Raw genomic sequence first — 23,631 nt, forward strand, 5'->3', positions numbered from 1 at the left:
GATCCCTCCTTATTCAGGAGGTTCAGAGCAGACCCCCTTGCTTTCCAGACTCCTCCTCAGAGAAGGGCCCGGGGTGGCTGGATCTACTCTTAGTCTCAGACTTGGTCAATGGTTTTATGTCTTAAAGGGATGAGGTGTAGGGTTTGTGGAAAAGGAAAAGGAAAGAGAGAAGAAGACACAGAGGGAAAAAGGAAGAGAGAAAGATTTCACCAATCCTAGGTCCAGCGTTGGTTCAGTCAGCCCAGGAGTGCAGTTCCAGTGGGCTTGCTAGCCCGTGGCTTCAGTTTGTGTCCTTTTATCATCCTTGCCCCTCCTTCAGGCTGGCACCCAAAAGCGTCAGGTTAATGAGCAGTTTGTGAGCCTTTGGACTTGGGGGTCCTTTGTGCAGTAACTTCTCCTTCCCTGCAGATGTGGCCATTGTTTGATCTTTGTATCAGAACAGCTTATCAGAACAGAGTGCTGCGAACCCTCCAGCATGCCCTCCCCCTCCTGTTGCTGATGTCTGAGCTGATGGGCTTTTCACCTTGACTTCTTGCTGTGCAGGGTTTGTCTTCAAGCAGAACTTGCCCCACCACAATGTTTGAGACATTAACTCTTTCAGTCTCTCACACTTGCAAAGAAAGTGTTTGCTTTTTTGTACATTAAGTTCAGCTGCCTCCTGTCTCCAGAGTATCATGCTCAGGATCAATATTGCTTCCCTCTATGACATGAACATCCTCAGTCCTTACTGAGGTATACCGCTTATAGTTCAACACTTTCTTCATAGCACTGAAACACTCAAGGTGCTGACAATTTGCTCTCTCTAGCAATCCATAGCATTGGTGAAGCCCTTTTTAAGGTTTGTAGTGGTAAACTTTTCACAAATTTGCTGCCTGTTCATATTTCTAGACCATAAGTATCTAACTTACTGGGTTTTTTGACCTCTTGCATATTGCCAACTGCAAAACTTCTCCAGATGGACTAACTGTCTCCTGCAGATGTGAGGCACCAGGGGTTTGCAGTCTTTGCAGGCACAGGTGATTGAAAGGCTGATATCATGCAAGTCAAAACTGAACTGATTAGTTATCTATCATCTGCCCCATTATTCCATATAACTTGGTTTCTTTGGGGGTTGTTTTATTTTGTTTCCAGCTGAGGACAGGGGAATTAAGTAGTTTTGCTCAGCCTTTCCACTGGCAAGAACTGCAGTCCTGTCTGCCTCCTGGCTGAGCAGACATTCAGGACCTTCCAGGAAGATGCAACCCTTGTAACATTTAGTTTGGACATGTCTCCTCAATTCAGCTTTCATGCTTAAGACTTGCCTAACAGATTGTGCTTTGCCCTGGAGATCAGTAGTACTGGAGACTTCTCCTCTTCTGTGTTTTCAGGGACACAGGAAGAAGCTATGCCTTCAAATAGGCTCTGCAGTGTATGTACAGGGGACTGTTCCTGTACACAGCTAACGTCTATTGGCAATGATTACAGTAATTGATACCAGTGTAGTAACCTGCTCTGACAGTGACAGTTTTCATCTACTATTGCTTAGCACAATTATCCTTAGGGTTTTTTTGCATGCTTCACAGTACAAATGTCCTGCATGCTGTTCTCAACCCTGCCAAGGAAAAAGCCCCTTGATTTCATCCTTGCATTTTGGCTTTTGAAACACTTTTCAATAGTAGCCTTTGTACTTAGGTCAGTGTTTAGGTATTCATTACATCGTCCATTCTTCAAAAGTACCAGTGAATGAAGTAAAAGGGGTTGATTACAGATGACTTCCCTCTTTCTACCCATTTGTTCACAGAGTGAGAAGTGTTGTCTTGTGCTGCATCATGACTACAAGTTTCATGAGCTCCTCAAGGCTGCTCCCAACACTGGAGGCTGGGCTAAAGGCAGGTAGTCTTTTTTTCATCCATTATTGTCCCACAAAACAGACAAGATCACTCTAGAGCATCTGAGAGGTTTCCGAGCAAGTGCTAGTTCATCTGGCCCTAGCATCTAGTTCTGCCATGCACACAAGTATAGTTTCATTTTCCTCCTCCTGTAAGTAACTTCAAAAACAATTACACAAACCTGTGGTGCAGTTCAGTGACCTTTTAAGCTCTTTTTCAGGCTTCTAACTTGTACTTCCTTCTTTCTGAGATTGTGACCACTCTAAGAAGAAGATAAATCTAATTGGCACAAACATAAGGTAAAATTAACTTCTGCTCATCTTTATCCATAAATTCATTCTGCATGAAAACAGTAACCAAGTCCTGTGTAATGCAATGCAGTCCATCTTTATTTTCTGTGTTAAAGACCTCAATTCTCCCCCAAATTATGATTTTCTCTTATGCCAATTTTCTGATGACACTGCCATTTTAATCCAAATTAAACTGCAGGCTAGGAAGATGTTGCTTTAACTGCATTACAGAGCAAAGGGAGGACTGCTGCCCACACAGGAGGCCAAGAGGAGCAGAAGCACAGCCCTGTCCATGCAGTGGACAGGGGAAGAAGAGGAGGCTGGCAGAGACAGGATGAAGCAAATGCCTCCTCCAGGGGAGGTCAGGCAGCACACAAAGGTTTTGCTTCAGGGCCACACCAAATTAGAAGGCATTGAACAACTTGTTTGGGAACAGGGAGATGCACTTCCACAGCAGTTCCAGCCAAGCCACGTCTGGGCTACCCGAGTCATGTGTTTCTTTCTGTGCTGACCTCCTGCACCTAAGTTGGCAACTGAGTGGTGCACTGATTCAGGGAAATGAAGTAAATGGGTCTTAACCTTACTAAAACACTGATTTGCCTTCAGCTGGATCAGTGTCCTGATCTAGTCCATCACGCACTCAGACAGCACTAATGTTGTTACCAGAAAGAGAGAGAATGGGGGAAATATGCAGCTGCAGGCAGACAGAAAGGTGAGACCACAGCAGCCCAAGATTTAATCAGCTTTAATTTCTGTGGAACCACACCTTTAGTCACTCCAGTGAACTCACATTGTTCCTTAGTGCTATCATATAATGATATTAATAAGTTTTTTATATATTTAGGTGTAAGCCAGGAAAAAACCCCAGACCTGTGTCTCATGTGGTGAAAGTGTTGGCATTAAACCAGCCATGTCTGCTTGATGCTTCTGTGAGTTGATCCACTGTTTGCAAAATCAAGATTCCTGCTGTTTATGTTCAAAATCCAGCAATTACTAATGCTAAGCAGCATATTGCATTGCTATCCATTTTGATAAGCCTAACTTTCACCTAGCAAAAAAAACCACAAACCTGTAATAAAGATAGATTTACACACTAGACTTTGATGTCTAGATAGATTTACACCCTGGCTCTGCATTCATTGCCAGTCTTACATCAAAGAGTTGAAGGAACTGTCAGGGAGCTTTCCTGCATAAAAGAACAATCTCTTCCGCAGCCACAGGCCCCAGCTGTTTCTTTCAGACAAACACTGTTTCAAAATTGACAGAATTATGGGCTGATAAATAAAAATCAGAAAAATAAGTGAATAAAAAGAGATGGGGAAGAAAAAGTATTTTCCTGTCAAAGCTCAACATTAAAGACATGAAGGTTCAAGAAGGTTGGTAAGATAGCATGAGGTGGCAAAAATGCCATACATACTCTAGGTCAATACCTCACTACAGGTGAGTGAATAGTTTACAGATTCCTGTATTTCTGAAGGTTGTGTGGAACCATCAGTGACTACATAGTTTGGTCCTTTTTTATAGTGTAGTCTGTAGAGATTTGCCTAGTTTTTCATGCTGCAAGCACATAATTTTTCAATGAACTAGAGCATATGTTTAGAAAAGGCCTCTAGGACTGATTTAAGGACTTCAAGTGATGCAGAGCCACTGTGCTTCTAGGGTGAATGTTCCATTAGCTTCCCTCCCTCAGGGTTAGGCATTCATGTCTTCAGAAAGAATGTGTTCAGCTTTAGCTTGCAAGCAGTTATGGAAGACTTCTATCCCAACAAGTTTCAAAGCTTTTCAAAAGTTTTAAAACACATTTATACCGAAAATTGTTTTCCACTTCCTCCTTAAATGCAGCCACTTTGATGGTGAGACCCAAGCCTTTCCTCCAGCATGCAACAGCTCTACCTAGCACTTGAGCTAAATACTCAGGAAACAGTGAGAGCAGCCAGGAGTAAGGGAGAGGAGGGTTTAGGAAAGTAGAATGCACTTAAGAAGCCAATAGGTTTCATAGTGCTAATTTAACACTCGTAAACCTACAGAAAAGCACCTTGGACACAGAAATGAACAGTTCTGATCAGGAGCTTAATACTGGCCTTATCCAAAAAATAATACAAATCCAGCTGCTGGCCGAACTGTAGCAACACAGGACAATTTCAACCCTTTGATGTTTCTGGTACCCTCACTGCAGTGAAAAGCTTTTACTGAAAAACTTCCCTTGGAAGTTGTCAGCAAGGGTGGTATCTTTGGCATGACAACCTCACATCTGATAGCCCAGGTCTGAGCAGCACAGTGGCACAATGAAGGCACAATCTTCAATAATATTTATCCAGTAATTGTACCTTTTGTATGTGTCTTTGATGTGAGTGGCTAGTAAAGCCAGATCTCAGACTTTGTTATCCAGCCATGACTTTTAAGTGTGACTTCCAGCATGTCGTTCATCTGAAGAGGCTGTTCTACTGCTGTCATCATGGATGCCACTGACCCCATGTTACAATAATAATTATGTTACTGCAAGATCTCTCTTTTAGTGTCTCAGGAGGAGGATATCTCAATTAAAGAGCAAGAGTTAGGTGGTAAAAAGAAAAAAAATACAGAGAAACAAGGATCAGTGTGTCTTCTCCACGGATTTTATGTTTTTCATTTGTGCAAATGATCCAGAAAAAGCCAATGCCTAGGAATTAAGTTTATTTTAGGAGCTCTCCAAACATGAAATCAATAATTGGTTTGAAAGGTTACAAACAAAATCAAGCTGTCATTTGTAGCTCACTGAGGCCCTGCTTTTTTAATCCATTTCCAAGAAGGTTGCATCCACTCTTTTCTTCTTTCAGTGTCCACCTTGTAGGCACTCACTCTTGGAAGCAGGCAGATAAAGTTTGTGACCATCAGCATCAGCTCCCTCAAAGACGTAACCCGATGGGTCTTTGTAAGATGCCAAGCATCTGACAAGGCCCTTTGGTGTGTAGCTGGTGGCATAGGTCGTTTTAGCATCTAGCAGAGTGTGATGATTTGGGCCTGACCAGCCAGGTTTATAGCTCTTCACAACTGTGAGTGGATGAGGCACATAATGGGTCTGAAAGGTAGTCAAGCAATCCATTGGTTTTGCTGGGAAGGTCAGCTCCGGAGCATGAATGATAGGTTTTAGTCTCTTGCACAGCCAAGGCTTATAGTCTTCCTTCATTATAGAAGAGCTATTGAATGGCTCAGTAATTTTTTTAAGGTGGGCCAAAGATTGACACATCTTGGCTGGCTTGCCATTTGGGTGCTTGTAATGTACCTGAGTAGTGGTGTGAAGGTCCATTTTCTCCAGAGGCGGAAGATATACGTCAGGTTTTTTGGTGAATACGGGATGCCATGGCCAAGCTTGGTATTCTTCTTGAAACTCAGTTGTAGAGGAAAATGGAAGATCATGGAGAAGCTTCAGCTGGTACGGTTTTGCAAGCCTGGCTGGCTCACCAACCATCCCCTTGTAAGAAACTTTGTGGGTAGTGAGGCCATCAAATGGGACCTCATTGACCTTGTATTTCTCATTTTTATGGACATAACATTTCTGCAGAGGATGTGGCACATAATTCATTCTATAATTGGTTATAGTCTCAAAGGGACCCTCAGTTTTCTGGACCAGATTCAGAGGTTTGCAGCTTTGAGTGGCAACTGGTCCCCTGTAGAGATAGTCATCCTGGACAATGGTTCTGTGGTCAAATTTTTCTTCTGATGGGTGAAATCTGTCGTTTGGTCTGATCAGCTCTGTCTTTGGTTCATTCCATAACACATAGTCATCTGAAACGTAAGAGGAATCCTTTCTAAGTGCTCAGCTGAAGTTCTTTGGTGAGTTTAGGCATATACCATATTATGTTTTGATTATTACATTTTCTAATGTAAAAAATATTTGTTGATGTTGTATTGATTGACAAACCCTATTAGAAGAGCTGCTGTAGAACACATACACTAGTGTGCTAACCCCTGGAAATGCTTAGCATTTACACAGAATATAGAATGAAAATAGTCCAGTACCCACCCATACCTACAGAGATGGTGAAATACAATGTGGGAAGGTTAAATTACATTCTCAGTCTTGCAGAGACATTTTCTGCAGGTGACTGAGTGGCTGCTGTCCTCATGCTCAGTCAACCAGAAATCATGAAAGTGGAGTATCATTGCACTGACTTCAACCCCCTTCATTTACCCTCCTGCAGCTATGTTGTGGCTGGCTCAGAGCACAGGCAGAGTATGCCTATGTCTGCAGAAGGCGGTTCACGTGTCTCCCACAGTAACTCTGTGGCAAGGAGAACCAGATGTCCATCATTCTACTCTAAAGGCCAAGTTGTAGAGCTATGCATTGTTTTTATACCTTCTCATTTGGGGACGACCCAATTTCTCAACTGCATAGATGTGATGCTGCATAGTATTTGCCGAGTTCAGGGTTTTGCAGCTCATTTGGTGTCAGCAACCTGTGCTGTGTGGCATCTCCTTGGCTCTTGGCTTTGCTTTCTGTGGTACTCTTGCTGTCAGTACAAGCAGGAACCGAGAAGGAGCTTGTAACTCTGTCTCCAATTCTTCCTTATTAGAAGAACTGTGCCGGAATTTACAGACTAAGCCTACACTGATCTGAAGCATTGAATCATACCACAGAGACGGTCCATACTCCAGAAATCTTGCTATCCAAATTCATGACTAAGAAAACATTTTACGTAGCATTTTAGAGACATTCATATCTTCCTTCCTCGGCAGGATACCAGGGGAAAAAATGAGGCACTGAAACTTAAAAAGATTTGCACTCAGTCACACTAGAAAGCTATTGCAAATCTGCCTAGCCCTCCAACCAGTGCTACAGCCAGAAGACCATCATTTTTTCCCTTCCTAGCAATCTTGTGCAACTTCCCCTAGAGAGCATTATGGTTACTGGTAGGAAGTTAAAATGAAATAGTCTTGGAGCTAACCCAAGTATTTTTTTTATTTAATTTTCCCTCCTTTTAAACCACATTCAGAGTCATGAGGCAAATAAGCTTCCAGCTGACTCTGCACAGGAAGGAAGTCTAGGTTTCAAAGTACTAGAAAGTAAATGATGCAATTATATATCAGGATATTTGAACTCTCCAATCCAAACAGAGTTATTCCTATTGAATGGCAGTGGCTATGGTACTGCACAAACACAATTATACAAAGGATGTGTTCATTACAATGTGAAGTTGACCCAAAAAAAAGTAACTTTTTGTCCCAATTAGATGTCTATTTAAAGTCTTTCGGGTTCATAGCAAGTTGCTCTGCCCTGTCACAAGAGAGGAAGCAGCAGCCACAGGTGCCATGCTGCTCCCAGGAAGCACCCCAGCCCTTGGGTACAGAGCTGCCCTCATGCCACTAATTAGTGTAGTCAGTGGAGAATATGGCCCTGCCTGTGTGCACTGACATAGACATTCATTTGCCACTGTCGGTGCCACTGAAGTGCAGGCTGAGTGCCCTGCTAGTGTCAGGGTGTTTAAATGCTCCAGGTACTCCTGTTTCTCTGGGCAAATAGGAGATGTCCAGGCACCACCACGCTCATGGGATGCTGACCTTGTACTCGTGCCTAGGGTACATAATTTTCCTGGAGAGATGGTCCAGCAGGGTGAACCATGAGCACATATGGACATGTGTTATTACAGGGGATGTATTAATAAAGTGTTAAAAAGTGAGAAGCTAATGAGCTTCTCAAAGCAAGGGGTCATTCAGAGATCTGACATTTCAGACACCAACCAAGAGTTACCAAAAAACTTTTTATGTTCTCCCATCATCTTTGCTAGAAAACAGTCTGTGCATTTTGGATGTAACCACGGCTTTTGCAAAATATTCAAAATATGACAAGGAAGTCCATCTGTCTCCAATTTTAAAAATTTACAAGCTCTACACGTTTGGAGACCTCATAGGCATTATGAAGTTATTTTACTTAGTGTAAGCCAGCAGTGCTACTATTCCTTCAAAATATGTTACAATTTTATTGTAACTCTAATTCTTCTCCCACAGATATTAATAGTTTCCCATGTAGCACAATCTTGAAAACATTAGGGGGTACAGGAGGGAGCAGAGGATATGAACCATATGTTATTGGAGGGTTAGGCACATCTCACTGTAACAAAGCAAGACAAAACTGAAATTAGATTGTGTACCTGCAGTTGGTAGGTATGTGCGTATCTTGGAGGAGATGAGAATTTTGAAACCTTAAGTTGCAAAGTAATCTGACATTAATTGTGATATGCAATAGCATCATCTTAAACCTACAGTGTCATTTGGGATATGGTGTGTTTAGTGGGAAGGAGTATGACACTACAGTAGGAAAGGTAATTTAATACCAATGCAGCACTGTTTTATATGCTGCTTAAATATTTGAATTATGATACTTAATTGAATAGCATGTTTCAAAATTTCACACTTGAGTAGTGATCAGTAAAACCTAGCAATGCTTAGAGAATAGCCCAAAGAAAACTTGTATTTTTTGTGAACCTGGGCCTTTAAAAGGGAATTTATTCAGTATGCAACTTGACCTTTGAGGGGGTTTGGACAAAGATTTCCATTTGCAGTGTTTTGAAAAATACAGAAATTATAACCAAATGTAGCTGTGATACATTTTAGTAGAGCTCTAGAGTAACAGTTAAGGTGCTGACCTAAACACTGATAAAAGACAAAGATATACATCTGGTTCAGATACAGAGAAGTTAGGGATATCTAAACACAGAAGGAACGATCCTCTGCTTGTGCAAAGCAGCCTTTTTTTATTGGCTTCACTGAAGCTATTCCAATGAATACCATCTGGTGACATTGCCTATGCAAAACAAAGTGTTCAAAATTTTAAACATGGGCATTTTGCACCTGCGGGTCATGGTCTTCATGACTCAAGTCATTCTAAATGTACAGTATTTCCTGTGTGCTTAATGTAGAAATTTCAGTTTATGCCATTGCAAACATGCAGCTGCACTAAAGTCTGACTTTCAGTCATTTCAGCTGGGTAATCTTAACACTGCATTCACATAGCTTTTATTTGCTTACTTCCTTTATCATTTCAAGTTTTAAGAAAAAAATTGTTTCTTTACATTGGGACAAATATCAATGCCAGCACCAATCATAAGCTTTTATATTTGCATAGCATAATAATAAAATAAATTAAATAAAATAAAATAATTAAAAATTGTTTTAAGAAATACACAAATGCTAGCTATCTGCCTAGCAATGTTAGCTAGCTGAAAGGTGTGCAGAGGGGAGGCAAAATCCTCTGATTTTCTACTTATGACTTACTACCAAAACTAGTACCATTGCTGTAAATATGTAACTGAAAGATTTTGCCCAGTGCATGCAGAAGAGATTTCATGCTGTTGGAGAGGAAGGAACAAAGACCCCACAAACACAAACCACCTACACCAAGTTACTGCTACTGAGACACAAGGGCATAGTTAGATGCACAGTTCACCTGTTTTACCAGGAGTAGAACTTGAGTGCTTTGGAAATTTGTGTGGAACTTCTGCGTGCCCATATATGCCTCCTGCACATTGACAGATTAACTCTGCAGCACACAGAAAAAGGGTCCCATGCTTCATGACGTGCTCAGATGCAGCAAATTCTATGTATTTTGTGTGTGTCTGATCCACTGAATGTGTGGACCAGCCCTTCAGTATACCAAGAATATGTTCAGTATATCCTAAAGATGATGATGGTGGACCCATTTTCAGGAGTTCACAAGGCCTTGCTTCTACCTAGGATGTCTCTAGGCCTGTCAGACATGCAAAGGAGGTGAATTCGGAGAGGTCCCAGTGCTACCATTAATGAGGGGCTGTATTGCCAACAATTTGTGTCTGTGTCGTTCCTGCACAACTTGCTGGCATACATAAACAGAAGAAATAACAACTGCACACTGTTTTGATCTGTCTTCTTCAAAAATGAAGCTACTGGTGAAGTCCTGAAAGAATCTGCAAGAGCACATACCTTCATAAGCGGTTCTTGTATCCATCTTGGTGCTGGGGATGTGTCTCGTCACACAGGGGAGGCATGGAGGTACTTGAGAGATAGGGTAGGAGTTATAATCTTGTTTATAAGTGGAGGTCAAATCCATACTCTTGTCATGCTTTTCAGGTGGTTTAAGTTTCTGTGGCAACACTTCATGAGCTATGTAATCTCTCCTGTGAAGAATAATTTCATTATGTCTTTTGTCTTAAGGAAAAAATTATGTTCATTTTTCTGGACACACAAAGAAATTAATACTTTCCCCTACCTCCACAGCCTAGGAAAGTCTGGATAGGATACAAGTAGTTAATGAGACACACAAGCCTTTCACATTTGGAAACCTGGACTCTGAAAAAGGAACTGAGGCAGCTCTGGACAACCTCAGGCAGTCCAGGTTCCCCCTTCTCTCCACCCAGTGAGGTTAATGGCCTTACACAAAGATATCTCTGTTCTACAGTGGAGTTACACCAGAAGGCATAACTCCTTTTAAAAGCCCAACAATTATAGCAGGCTATCTAGTACATATGGGAAACATATGAGAGGCAACAATAGCCTTCCCAGACAACACACTGTACAGCAGTCCAGCCCAGGATGGGGAGATAAAAACAAAACAGTTTTACAGTAAAACACCAGCTGAGGAAAGAAACATCAGCATGGTCAGACAGTCAGCTTTTTCTCAGGTACCACTGTAAAAGAGCTATTTTAAGATACTGGAGTAGTGTCACTTAACTCCAACAAAACATTACAGAAACAAGATGGAGAAGAAAATAATATCACCATCCAAGATTCACTAACCTGAACCTATTTCACTGCCCACATCCTTTGGTACAGGGCAGAGAGCTGCTACTTGGCACCGGTGAATTTAGTCTCTAATGTCAGAGTACTTTTCCACTGGTGTGCAGATCTGTTTACACCACAGGCAGCCAGCCAGAATAAATGGTCAGTACAGGAGCTATTCTAATATTTATATCGTGCTTTGCATCTGGAGTGGTAATGTGTGAGCAAGAGCCTGAGTCTCCGAATATACTGTTTTTGTTAGGAAATAAACAAGATTCTCAAAATTCTCTGTGTAGCAGAAGGGAAGAGAATTCACATTGCAAATTATTAGGTATAGGGGTAAAAACAGAAATGCAGACATAAAAAAAAAATCAAGAGCATCAAGAGGTACTTATGTAGATGTTACACATGTTGTAGCCCCTTGGCATACTTCCATCAGCAATTTAAAGCTAATGTGTTTTTTAAGAGGAGCTAAGAAAAGGCAAGCAGGAATACAACAGGCATGCAGCATCCTCAGTAGCAAGGAGGGCTCAGTAACAGAAAGGGTCTTTCCCAAGCCACTCACAGTACACTGCACGGTGCCATGTTTGAAACAGGTGAGCCTGTACCAGAGGCAAGTAACAGATCACAGACAGGCAATTCTTCAGGGTTTTCTGGCAGTGGGCATATCTTTTCCCACTCTGACTATTGCAATACAACAGAACCTGCAGTGGAGATTACAGAGGAAGAGTTGATCTGCTGATAAATCGGTGGCAACCTGCATCCAAGATGCCATGAAAAATGGTACTGCCTGCAACTCCCAGACTTTATCAAGGGGGCTTGCTGTTGCAATATGACACCTAACACTCAGTGGAGCGTTATTAGAGAAGACTGGTGACAACTCAGTGTTTGCTTGCTGGCCTCACAGTCCCTGCAGCTGTTCTCATACACTCCATCCATTTGTTCTCTCTGAGTTCAGCCACACAGAACCAGAGCTTTTAGCAACCCGCTAATAGGTGGTGGCACTTTTCCACTAGGCCTTGGTACTTTCACGCTGGCTGGATTTTCTTACCAGTGTTGCCCAGAGGACAGCAAGACTTGCAATCTGATGGCTAACTGTTCAGGCTCTGTGTTTTCTCCTCTCACAAGGGCGGGCAAGTTTTACGTATTTGGTAGAGTGCACGCTCTGAAGAAGCAAATGTAAGTAGTTTCTGTGCTTTCTTACTATTCTGCTTTTCAGGAGTTGTACTAAACTCCAAGAGTAACAGTTACTGTGGGAATCACTAGCCTTGTCTGAGCAAGGATAGTTTTGCTGGTTGAACCAAAGTGTATAAGGACTCCTTGACAGACCCCACATGGTGGCTGCCCCTCCTCGCCTGCCTTGAGAGGACACCAGTGAGCCCAGGGTTTAGTTATAGGCAGACACAAAGATGTCTAGCTGCTTCAGCTCATGCTGGAGATGGAAGGCCTATACAGAAGCGAAGTCTGCTCTTTGAAACCCTCTGATCCTCTCTGTTGTTGCTGAAAACTCCCACAGAGGCAGAGGCATCCCAAATGTAAGTCAGGCATTTCAGACTCCATCAGCCACATCTGTGGTTTAAATTCACAACTCTTAAAAAGGCATAGTTAGAGGAAGGAGTTGGTAGAGCTTCTACATCAGGATAGGGAAAAATAGATGGTGTTAGCTATTAAGACTTCCATTACCAGCCTTTGGCATCTCCTAGGTGTCTAATTCAGTTCAGCAAAGGCAAGAGTGATGTTGCTTGTGACTGTGCCTGTGATGAGAAAGGAAGTAAACATCAAGATAAGGCAGCAGCCACTGTTTGAGGAAAGGGAAGCTCTCAGATTCATATTAAAGGATCAGATTCCTATTTTTTATGAGTTTCTTCTGTGGACAGGTGCTTGGCACATCACTCTGCCAGCAGCAGGGAAGAGCCTCAGCAGTTACTTCCATCAGGGAAATGGGCATAGTGCAAGAGCAGGGGCTTCTGCCAAACACCAGCACTGAGCGACAACATACCTGAGGAGCAGAAAGAGCCCAGCAATCCACAGTGAGTGCCTTGAGATGAACACCCAGACCCCCTTTCCAATCATCAAGCCCTACCATATTCACACCTCCTTGGAAACCAGTCATTCATGTTACAGTGTACAAAGTGCCACACAACACACAGAACAAAAGACAAATACTCCTCCAGTATCACCAATACTTTCCCAGACAACACTTCTGCTTGTTTCCCAGAAACCTTCCCAAAACAGAAAGTGAGCAAAAGCCAAGACATGACTGTGTTTCTATGGCCCATGTATTCTCTGATCAGATCACATCTCAGCCTCCAGGAAGCGCAAGAAGAATAGCTGCTTGCCTCTGCTACAACAACTGGCCTCCGACAGACCTTCATCCCTCCTTCACAGAGCCCACAACATTGTTCTGTTCAGGCTCCCCTTGTGAAAACCAATCATTTTTCTTTTCTCTGTTACTCATCTCTCACACACACATTATCTAAGTCACAGCCCTCACTCTTTTTCAGTGTTTTTCATACTTTGTAGTCGAGATGCCTTCCATGGGTATCTGTGCCATCTTGTATGCTTCTTTTGGCTTAAATGAGCCTCTGGGAACAGTGATGGAGTAAAGGGGATATCGCTTCAGGTACTCTGACAGCATGCATGGCTTCTCAGTCTTCTTATAGGGCCTCATGGGCAGGTGTGGACAATGGTGACATCTGCAAGGGAAAAAAACAGCACAGCAGTTAGTGACTCACAGATAGCTGATTAACAATACCTCATTGTGTAAGTTGGATGCAGGTTGCAACTACAAAATAGGGGATGAGTGACCATTGCAATGACTGCTGCAGCCTTGATTATTTAAAGTGCAAAACCATAACCTGCCCAAAGAAAGGGCTACTTCTGTTTGCTACTATAGCCTGTGGTAAAAAAGTCTGTGAAGCCAACAAAAACAGCCTAAGAAACACAAGTTCACCTAGATGAACTAAAAAGCAAGTTAACCTGAGATACTACCAAGTGCGCCATATTGTGCTGGACTAGAAAGTCTATTTAATGTCCCTTTTGTTCCATTTCTCATCAGTTTATTGCCCTACTGTCCTGGTTTCAGCTGGGATGTAGTTAACTGTCTTCCTAGTAACTGGTACAGTGCTATGTTTTGAGCTCAGTATGCAAAGAATGTTGATAACACTGATGTTTTCAGTTGTTGCTAAAGTAGTGTTTAGTCTAAAGTCAAGGATTTTTCAGCTTCTCAAGCCCAGCCAGCGAGAAAGCTGGAGGGCCACAAGAAGTTGGCACAGGACACAGCCAGGACAGCTGACCCAAACTGGCCAACAGGGTATTTCATACCATGGGACGTCACGTCTAGTTTAGGAACTGGGGGGAGTGGCGGCGGGGAATTGCCGCTTGGGCACTAACTAGGTGTCGATCGGCGGGTGGTGAGCAATTGCCCTGCGCATCATTTGTACATTCCAATCCTTTTATTATTGCTGTTGTCTTTTTATTAGTGTTATCATTATCATTATTAGTTTCTTCTTTTCTGTTCTATTAAACCGTTCTTATCTCAACCCATGAGTTTTACTTCTTTTTCATGATTTTCTCCCCCATCCCACTGGATGGGGGGGGGGGGTGAGTGAGCGGCTGCGTGGTGCTTAATTGCTGGCTGGGGTTAAACCACGACACCTACTTTGTCCACATATTGACCTCACTGGTGTAGACAAGTGAGCAAAAGGGTAACAGTTTGGGAGTCTCTATTCACTCACACTTGGGCAGCACTGCTCTGCCCAGCTCTCTTTCTGAAAGCAATTCAGTCTGGGTGCTGCAAGACCTCTCCATAATGCGCACCAAAACGAGGGCAGTGAGGACAAACTGATTTTCTGAGGAAGCTCCCTCCTGACTGAAACTAAACCACCACCATGGATCGTCCTGGTGGCCTCCGCCTCCTTCCTTCCACACTGGGACCAGGACAGAGCAGGGTGGCCAAGGCTCATCCTGTCAAAAAGAGGTTTGGGATCCCACCCTCAGGTTTCTTCACAGAGACATTAACAGTTTATGTCCCTTTCTGGTTTGAGGCAAACCCACTAGAGTCAATGCGAAGGTTGCTGATTAAGGACTTCATGAACCACCCCACAGGAATTACAGTGAGAAGAGGCAGCCTCTGGTTTTATGTCTCATGCGTCATTCTTGCCAAAGACTGAGTGTTCCCAACTGGATGTATATTTTCCAGTGCTACGTCTAGTCCAGATATGAATTATTTGTTTGAAGGGGCTTCTATACTTAACAGAGTCCCTCTTTCATTAAACGTTGAGCAGTCTAGGATCAGTAGATGTCTGATTACATAAATTCATACAGATAACCTCTGGTCTACATTCAAGGGTACACCTTCATATACTGAATCACTTTCCAAACTAGCACAAGAGGGGAAGAAGGGCTCAGAGGGCTCAAATAAAATTCAGCATCTTTTTGACAAGCCAGTTTCTCACTTGGATTACAATTCCTTCTGTGAAGTGATAAATCAGGAGGATTCCTAGTGGAGTCATTTTTGCCTTAGAGAAGTTTTGAGTCTGGACCTGAAGGGAGTCCTTACAGCAAGTAAGGCAGACTATCCCTCTCAGTTAAAATATTGGAAGAAAAGACTTCAGGGTGGAAACTGGGAAAGAAAAAAAAAAAAAAAGAGAGACATGCCCCACTCTGAGGATCCTTATAAAATTGCAGCTTTCACATAACTGGTGGAGAGGCAAACAGGAAAATGAAAGAAAGACTAATATGCTCACTCTTGCTGGTCCATGTGACCTTGCTGGAATGGATTTTGTGACAAAAGCCTTCCAAACCCAGGCTGCACTGACACTTTCTGTACACACTTGTGGTCTTCCAGCATTCCTAGAAATTATTCCTCACTCTCCAAGGCAAAATGATCTGCCTATTCTTTCTCGTTCAAATCTGCTGGCTTCACGTCACCCCTAAGTGCACTTTCATCCTCCTACTCTATTAAAGTCTATGACGCAACAAGCTGGTCCTCAGCTTGGCTCTGGAGTGTGTTGATGCGGCCTTTATGTTAACTTTTTCTGGTAAAACTGCACTCAGACCTGAGTGGGGGACCTAGTTCATATATGACCTAGTTCATCGTGGCCCTGCATACAGTGGAGACACAGGCCAGGAGTAGCATTTTGCCAATGAAGAAAGGCTATTCAGGAGCAAATTAGTGACGCTTCATTAATACCATCAGTTAGTATCCCATTACAGATAAGCTGCATGCATAGGGTTTGGAGGGGCTCGCTTGTGACACCGGGTTTCCCAAGCGGTCCAGAGTGGAGGTGCAGCTCGCTGCCCATACCCAGGCAGGCTCTCTGCTGCAGACAGGTTATCCCGCACCCTGATGGACATTTGTGAGACAGAGCCCTGTACCTGCCTAGTAGCACTGCTGGCACTGGGGATGGTGAGGGGTCCTGTGGATCAGCAGGACAAGGGTGGGTAATGCAGGTACCCCTCTGAAGACCCCACAGGAGCAGGCAAGGAACAACAGCTTATGAAACCTACGTTTTTCCCCTTGCAGACATCGCTAGCAGCATGAATGCTGGGGGACTTGTCAACAGCCCAGCATGGGAAAAAGTCCAGCATCTCCTGCAGATGGCAGCAGCCCCAGGCTGCCAAGCTCTTTGCCCTAGGATGAAGTTAAGCTTCCAGTGTGATCTGGCAACACAGGTGGCTTTACACCGCAACTATTCACCCACTCTTTATGCATACAATTCTGCTTTCTTTGTTGAACTTCAGAGCACGCAACAACAACGGAATGAGATATTTCAGAGTTAGCTCTTGGGAAAAGCACTTTCCCACAAATAAATCTTTCCTGACAGGGCAGAGAAGTAAACGCGAATGTTTTGTCTTCTATTATTTTGCACTACATTGTGATGTATGCCCACGGATTTTACAGTAGCACTCTATTACAAACTATGAGCAGAAAATGATCATCAGTGATAATTCACCACCAATATATGATACTATAAAAGCTTTGCTTCTTCATCCAGAGAGATATTCCTGAAAGTATTTTTTTCTGGAGACTAATGTAAATAACAGAGCAAGACTCTTAACAACAAGGTGTGGAACAATGCTAGACTTCAAGGTTTGCTACACTTTACTACTCCTTCTGGCACGATAAATATTTTAAAAAGAAACTACGTGATTCTTCAGTACTGAAGTCACTGCTATGTGACTGCAGTAAGTCAGCACATTAATGTCAGAGCCAGACAGGTGAAATATTACTGTATGAATGTTTTGATATTGCAGTTGTCAGACCATACCCTATTTTCTAAAAACTGATGAGAACTAAATTTTGACATTTGTTATGCTTGCCTGCTTAGATATTGTGGGGGTGGGGTGGGGTTGGCTAATTCTACTCTTTCACTTGTGCAAATTAAGCTTTACTTGACTGAGGTCTATCAAGTTAGCCTGGCCAATATTAGTAATAAAATATAACCACAAACAAGCACATAGGGTTTTTTGTTTATGAAGAGTTATGGAAGAATATGCAGATTCTTTGAGGGTAAAAAGGAAGCAGGTCCCCTCCCTTCAAAGGAGTTGGGTTCATCTAGACAGAAGCTGAGGTGAAACACGTGAATAATTTATCAGCTTACATTAAATACTTGTTTAAACCAGGAAAGACACCCTGGAGCCACAGCTCAAGACTGGAATTCAGGATGTTTGAATTCAATTTCTGCATTCACCACAGTCTGCCTGACCAGTACAGCTCTCTGCCAACTAAAGATAAAAAATAGCCTTCTCCAGAGAAGAAGGAGAAGGAATCCTGTAAGATTTATGGATTTCTCAAGATAAGACTCTCAGACTTATCTGATTTTTTTAAATGTGTATGATTAATAATAGAAGATTATCACAGTGGGCTTAAAATGCAGGTGGAATAGTGAGAAAGTTGTACTATTAGAATCCTAATTTTTGCCAGTTATGTGGCTTACTACTGCTAATTACTGCCCATAGAGGTCACACATGTCATGGTATTACTGCTTGAGAGAAAAAACATGAGGCTCAGAAATGGCTGAACTGTCATTCAGGAGAATTTAGCTTTCCCTTGTAAAAAACACTGGTCCTCAGACCAACCTTCACAGGGAAAAGCAACATCTCCTTGACCACATAATCTGCTTCTTGTATCATCTCTAATTTCCATGAGTGGTCAGATCAAGTCAGTATTATAGAAATCTCTAGTTCAAATGGAATGATGATGCTGTCCAAAGAAAGATAGGGATTAAAAATGTGCCAAAGAACTGGGGCAGGCTCTAATAGCAGGACCTGATTGCCAATAGTCAGGCTGCAAAGAAAATCACTGAAGGTGAGCCTTTATTTGTGCAAATCTCTTCTCTTCCAAGCAATGGAGATGCAATCAGAGGCCCAGCTACCTGATTGAGTTACAGAAGGATGGATGACAGATTAGATGTTTGTGAAAGGAAAAAAGCATCCATGTGCAAAGTATCAAAGTGTATCACAAATAAATATTGAACATGGTAATAATATCAGGAAAATGAAACCACATTGTGGACAGGGGCATAGGGAAAGTACAAGGTTCTGCTTTTAGATTCTGAATGGTTTTGAAACAAAAAGTGAATGCACAACAACATCAGGAGATCCCTTGAGAGAAGTTTGAATTCCTTGTGATCATAACAGTACAAAAAATATTAATTCGAAGCCTTTTGAAGATTAACTGTAATTCCCACACAGCTCAGGAGCTTTTTCCTCTGTGTCATATCAGAACGCTGAACTCTGGATGCCAAACTTCACTTTTTCCCCAACACGCTCACCAAATGTTAGAACAGATGAATCAGTAATCACCTCAAAATGAGTAAAAGTGACAGTGGAGAAAGAGGTTTGACACATTTGCATGCACACAGTCTTCACTGTGATTTCGGGCAAAAGTTTAACAAAAAAGAATGTTGTGGTTTAACTCCAGCCAGCAACTAAGCACTGCGCAGCTGCTCACTCACTTCCTTCCCCCACCCAGTGGGACAGGGGAGAGAATTGGGGGAAAAAAAAAGTAAAACTCATGACTTGAGATAAGAACAGTTTAACAGGACAGAAAGGAAGAAAATAATAATAATAATAAAAACAATAATAATAATAAGATTTGGAATACACAAAACAAGTGATGCACAGTGCAATTGCTCACCATTCACCGGCTGATGCCCAGTTAGTTCTCGAGCAGCAATCCGCACCCCTCAGCCAACTCCCCCCAGTTTATATACTAGATGTGATGTCACATGGTATGGAATACCCCTTTGGCCAGTTTGGGTCAGCTGCCCTGGCTGTGTCCCCTCCCAACTTCTTGTGCCCTTCCAGCCTTCTTGCTGGCTGGGCATGAGAAGCTGAAAAATCCTTGATTTAGTCTAAACACTACTTAGCAGCAACTGAAAACTTCTGTGTGTTATCAACTTTATTCTCATACTAAATCCAAAACATGACACTATACCAGCTACTAGAAAGAAAATTAACTCTATCCCAGCCAAAGACAGGACAGAGAAACACATATTTGTAGATGTACAGTGCTCATCAGTGCCAAAAGAATGAAGTATATGATTGCTTGGTCTTCCAAATTCACCCTCGCTAGAATGCTACCACTGGGAACGCAGGGCAGCTGGAAGGAGAGCAGTACCCTGGAAGAGGATAAAACCCTGGGGGTTCACTATTACATGCTGTTGTGGTTGTGTCCTCCTCAAAAGCTGCAAGAAGTCATCATGGTCATCCTTTTTAGTGACCTAGTGAACTTTGAGCAAGGGTCTGTATTAAGCTCACTATACTCCTCATGGCTACCCTTGCCTTTATTCACGCTTTTTATCTTGCTTTCCACATGTGCAACCAAGAAAAGATAATCTTGTATACAATCTTCCTACTAATCTTGTCTCAAATAACCCTCAATGAACAAGAATTGTACTGTTTCTTCACATTGTCATTAATATGATTTTTAGGCGCTACCAACACAGTTTAGAGGGCTTTGTTGACTTATCCATACTTCAGTACCTGAAGGTTCACAAGAAATAATTTGCAGAAATAAATATATCTTCCCACCTCTTTCATACACATTGTATTTGAAATAATGTCAGCAAAGATTAATATTAACTTATTTAAAACAGGAAGTATAGCAAGTAGAAAGGGAGTCTTAAAGATCCTGACTGTCATTAACCCAAACAACAACTGTGCAACACCAGGCAATCATGCAGGTTGAGTAACAACTCTTTTATGTTGGCAGAGTTCACTCAACCTAGCTACATGCGGCAAACAATGGAGAAACCGATGCCAAAACTCAGTTTCAGGGCTCCCCAGAGCAGTCATGGCAAGAGCACACACTAAATGTTTGTAGCTGCATTACTTTTGGCAGCTGACCCAAGACATTAGCAAAACAAAGGTCCAAACAGTCTGATAACTTTAGTAGGTGATTTGTGGAAACAGTATCCTTTGAAATTGGAATATGCTCTTGACAGGAAACAGGTAGATATCTATGTCCAGGGTTATTAAATGTGGGTGGTAATGGGTTTAACTTTCACAAAATTAATACAGCAATTTATCTGTGCCCTCCAACTGAGAACAAAGTTTCATACTACTCTCCCCGAAGAGAGAGGTCAAAGTGTTACTAGTCCTTTCATGAAATACTATAATGCCATCCTCACTGTGAGCCTGAGAGCTCTCAGGTTTCAGCACATCAACACAATCACTGCAGATCACAATTTACACAAGCTCATTGTGATGGATTTTGTGACTTACTAAAGCAAGACCTAGTGAGGTCTGTCCTTTTACGCGCATACCCACTGCACCTAACCAGCAATGATGGAGCAAATACCAGTTTCTTACACGTCTTATCTTGTATAGCACTACCATAGAGTAGAGGTGCACACTTGATATTTAGCTGAGATGAGACAGGAAGCCAGAAAGGTATTTCAGGTAAAATATAAAAAACAAAGAGATTTACATATCAGTCCTCAGAGAATTCATCTGCAAGCCACAAAGGTTAATCAGTTTGAGTAGACAATGTTGTTTCTGTATGTGAAACAAGGAGTTTGAATGTTTAATGCCAATAATGTTACCACAGACAGATGCCAGCAAGGATGCAGACAAGGTCAGTAAAGCCTGACTGGGATAAAGCGGGCAGAGACAACACAGTGACAACTTACCTGTTCTAGTGCTGAACAGCTCAACTGCATTAAAGGCTTGCAGGGCTATTAAGGACTCGAAAACAACACCTTTAGAGGAATGATATTCCATAGGGGGACACTGAATGAAGGCAACATCCCTTCTAGACTGATGACTATCAAGAGTTGATTGTATGGATGAGAGGCACCACTAGATGTTATGTTTTCTGCTTGCACATTTACACTATACAGGAGCAAACTTCACGCAAATAGCTACATTAGAAGCTTGGAGAGATTCAGAAAAACTTGTTCATTTAGATACTGCCTAGGCTGCCAGGCTGGTGCCCAAAAGGAAGACTGCAATTAAGGGCATCAGAGAAAGGAATGAGGGAATAAATGAGTCCTGAAGACATCATGGTACATCTGGTGTGCCTGCTGAAATGCTAGGGTATGGATTACATAGATTAGTCATGCCATCCTTCCTTACTTTGAAATATACTGACCACATAGTACGTCAGGTGTCAGTAATATAGTACATCTGGAGTAAAGAATGATTTAGTGTAAAACAATCATCAGGTTCTTCTGGACAGATGGCTACCAGTCCTTGCAGAGAGGATGGAGGGTTAGAAAAATCAAGTACACCCACACATGTTGAAGTCAGGAATGGCAAATAGCTACACACATCTGAGCGAATTAATTGCCTTCTGGCTGCAGACAAAAAACAAAGGTAGGCACCCATTCCCCTACACTGTCCATTCCTTGTTTTTTCAAAAGTCCAGGATATGGCAGTGCTATGCCAAAAAATGGCAAACATGCATCGTCATGAAGGAGCTGTTGAACCAAAGTTTATTCTGTGTCAGTACTCATAAACATGTGAGATCTTAAACGGAGAGATTGCTCTTTTATGAATGTGAAGCAAAAGTAAATCCCTCAATACAAGCTCCCTAGTTGTGAACTCCCCTGGACTTTCACTTTGGCTACAGATGTCACTTTCAGCCTCTACGTAATAAGGAGCTGAGGCAAACTCTGGGCTAGCTAAGCATCACAAAGACTTAAGAAAATTTAGATTTAATTCAAATGTTGATGACTTCAGTTCTAAATAGAAAAATCTGTTAGACTTTTACTGATCGCTCCTATTCCAGCTAATAGTTTGCTATATATACTCAGATGAAGGAGACTACAGTCCAGCTGAGTGATGGGGAGAAAAAAGAAGTAGAGAAATAAAGGAGAGAACTGAAACTTCCATGAAAACTGAAAGGAACCTAAGCTGTCTAACAAAGTGCGCAAGTTTCTCAATAACAAGGTCCAAAGTTGCTCTCCTTCACACCATTGCAAAGCGTGGGTAAGTCCAGAAAGCCAACTGAGGCATGATAGCAGCATAGAAACTATCATAAACCAGGTGTAAATTAGTCCAACTGAAATAGATATACAAGTACTCAGGAAAATGAACAGAGAAAGGTTTGCGAGTAACATTGAATGCTTAAATGATCAGCTTTTTAATAACTTCTGAGATGTGAGATTGTCACCGATTTTAAACAGAAAAATTTTCCCATGGTTTTGTGCTAAATTAACAGCTGTTGCCTTTACCTCCACTGAGACAGAGCATGCTGGAAAATGAGAACAGAAGGTGTTACTCAGAGCTGCAATGGTATGCCTCCCATTTGATCTTGAGAAGCTCCTGTGTATCTAGTGCAAGCTGCTCAACAAGGTTCCTCTTGAGGAAAAAAACTGAAAATACTGTACCTCTGCTCACAGGTTTTCCACCAGTGAATCTCACTTAACTTACAACCCCACTCCCCCTGGCCCCCTCAAGAAAAGAAGAATTAGCATTGTCTTAGTTCTACAAGCGGAGGCAAAAACAATGACTAAGTGACTCCGCAGAGGCTGCCAAAGGAGACTATATTCAATCCAGTGGCTGCAGAATTCTGGCTCCATTGGTATCTGGGCCATATGCCCTGCAGGCTGTGCTTCCTGACCTGGCACTACACCAGAAGAGCACAGCAATACAGACTTTTTACCCATAACAGAGTACAGTAAGAGGGACCCAAAAGAAGGATCCAAGCTCAGTTACCATTTGTTCAGTAGGCAAAGGATACTGATGTGAATGACAGCAAGCTCATGTTGTCTTAGCCTCTGCTGCCAAACTGGCTAAAGAAGTGCTGTGCTCTCCTTCCAATCGGAAGGAGTGAGAGTCCAGTCATAAAAATGATGTGGCCATTGCTACTTGAAAGACACACAGGTCTAAACCAGAAATCATGCTGTATAACCATGCTTTAATGGCAGGTATCTCCCTCAAAGGTTAGAGCCGGGAGAGAAACCTCAGTAAAATGAGAGGTAGGATTCTCAGACAGGATATTCTATGAAAGCTTATGTCCTTGTGCTCACTTTGAATTGGGGCTACTTTACCTTGTTCCATGACACGGAGAAGGAAGAAAACTTTTCTGAGCAGAAGACTGAATTTCCCATGTCTGAAGTAATAGGATGTCTGCATTGAAATGTATCTTCAAGTGTTTCTTTACCACACATACAAGAAGAAAACTTGTGCTACACATGGACACTTCTTTGATACCTATATTAAAGCCTTTCAAGCTCAGTGTGGGAAACTACTGTTTTATAAAAGACTGTCAGCTGCTGCCACACCAAATA

The 23,631-nt window shown here is 42.2% G+C and overlaps 1 protein-coding gene across 1 annotated transcript in view; it reads right to left on the reverse strand.

Annotated features, from left to right (window-relative positions):
- Positions 1-4,783: 4,783 nt before the first annotated feature.
- The window catches only part of SAXO1 (stabilizer of axonemal microtubules 1), a 38,739-nt gene continuing 19,891 nt past the window's right edge, over positions 4,784-23,631 (reverse strand). The window contains 3 exon segments of the mRNA XM_069777347.1: positions 4,784-5,923; positions 10,094-10,287; positions 13,405-13,584. Coding sequence (XP_069633448.1) covers positions 4,971-5,923; positions 10,094-10,287; positions 13,405-13,584 — 1,327 coding nt within the window. The 3' untranslated portion in view covers positions 4,784-4,970.

Source organism: Haliaeetus albicilla, chromosome Z (assembly GCF_947461875.1).
Source record: "Haliaeetus albicilla chromosome Z, bHalAlb1.1, whole genome shotgun sequence".
In the NCBI taxonomy this organism is placed as follows: Eukaryota; Metazoa; Chordata; class Aves; order Accipitriformes; family Accipitridae; genus Haliaeetus; species Haliaeetus albicilla.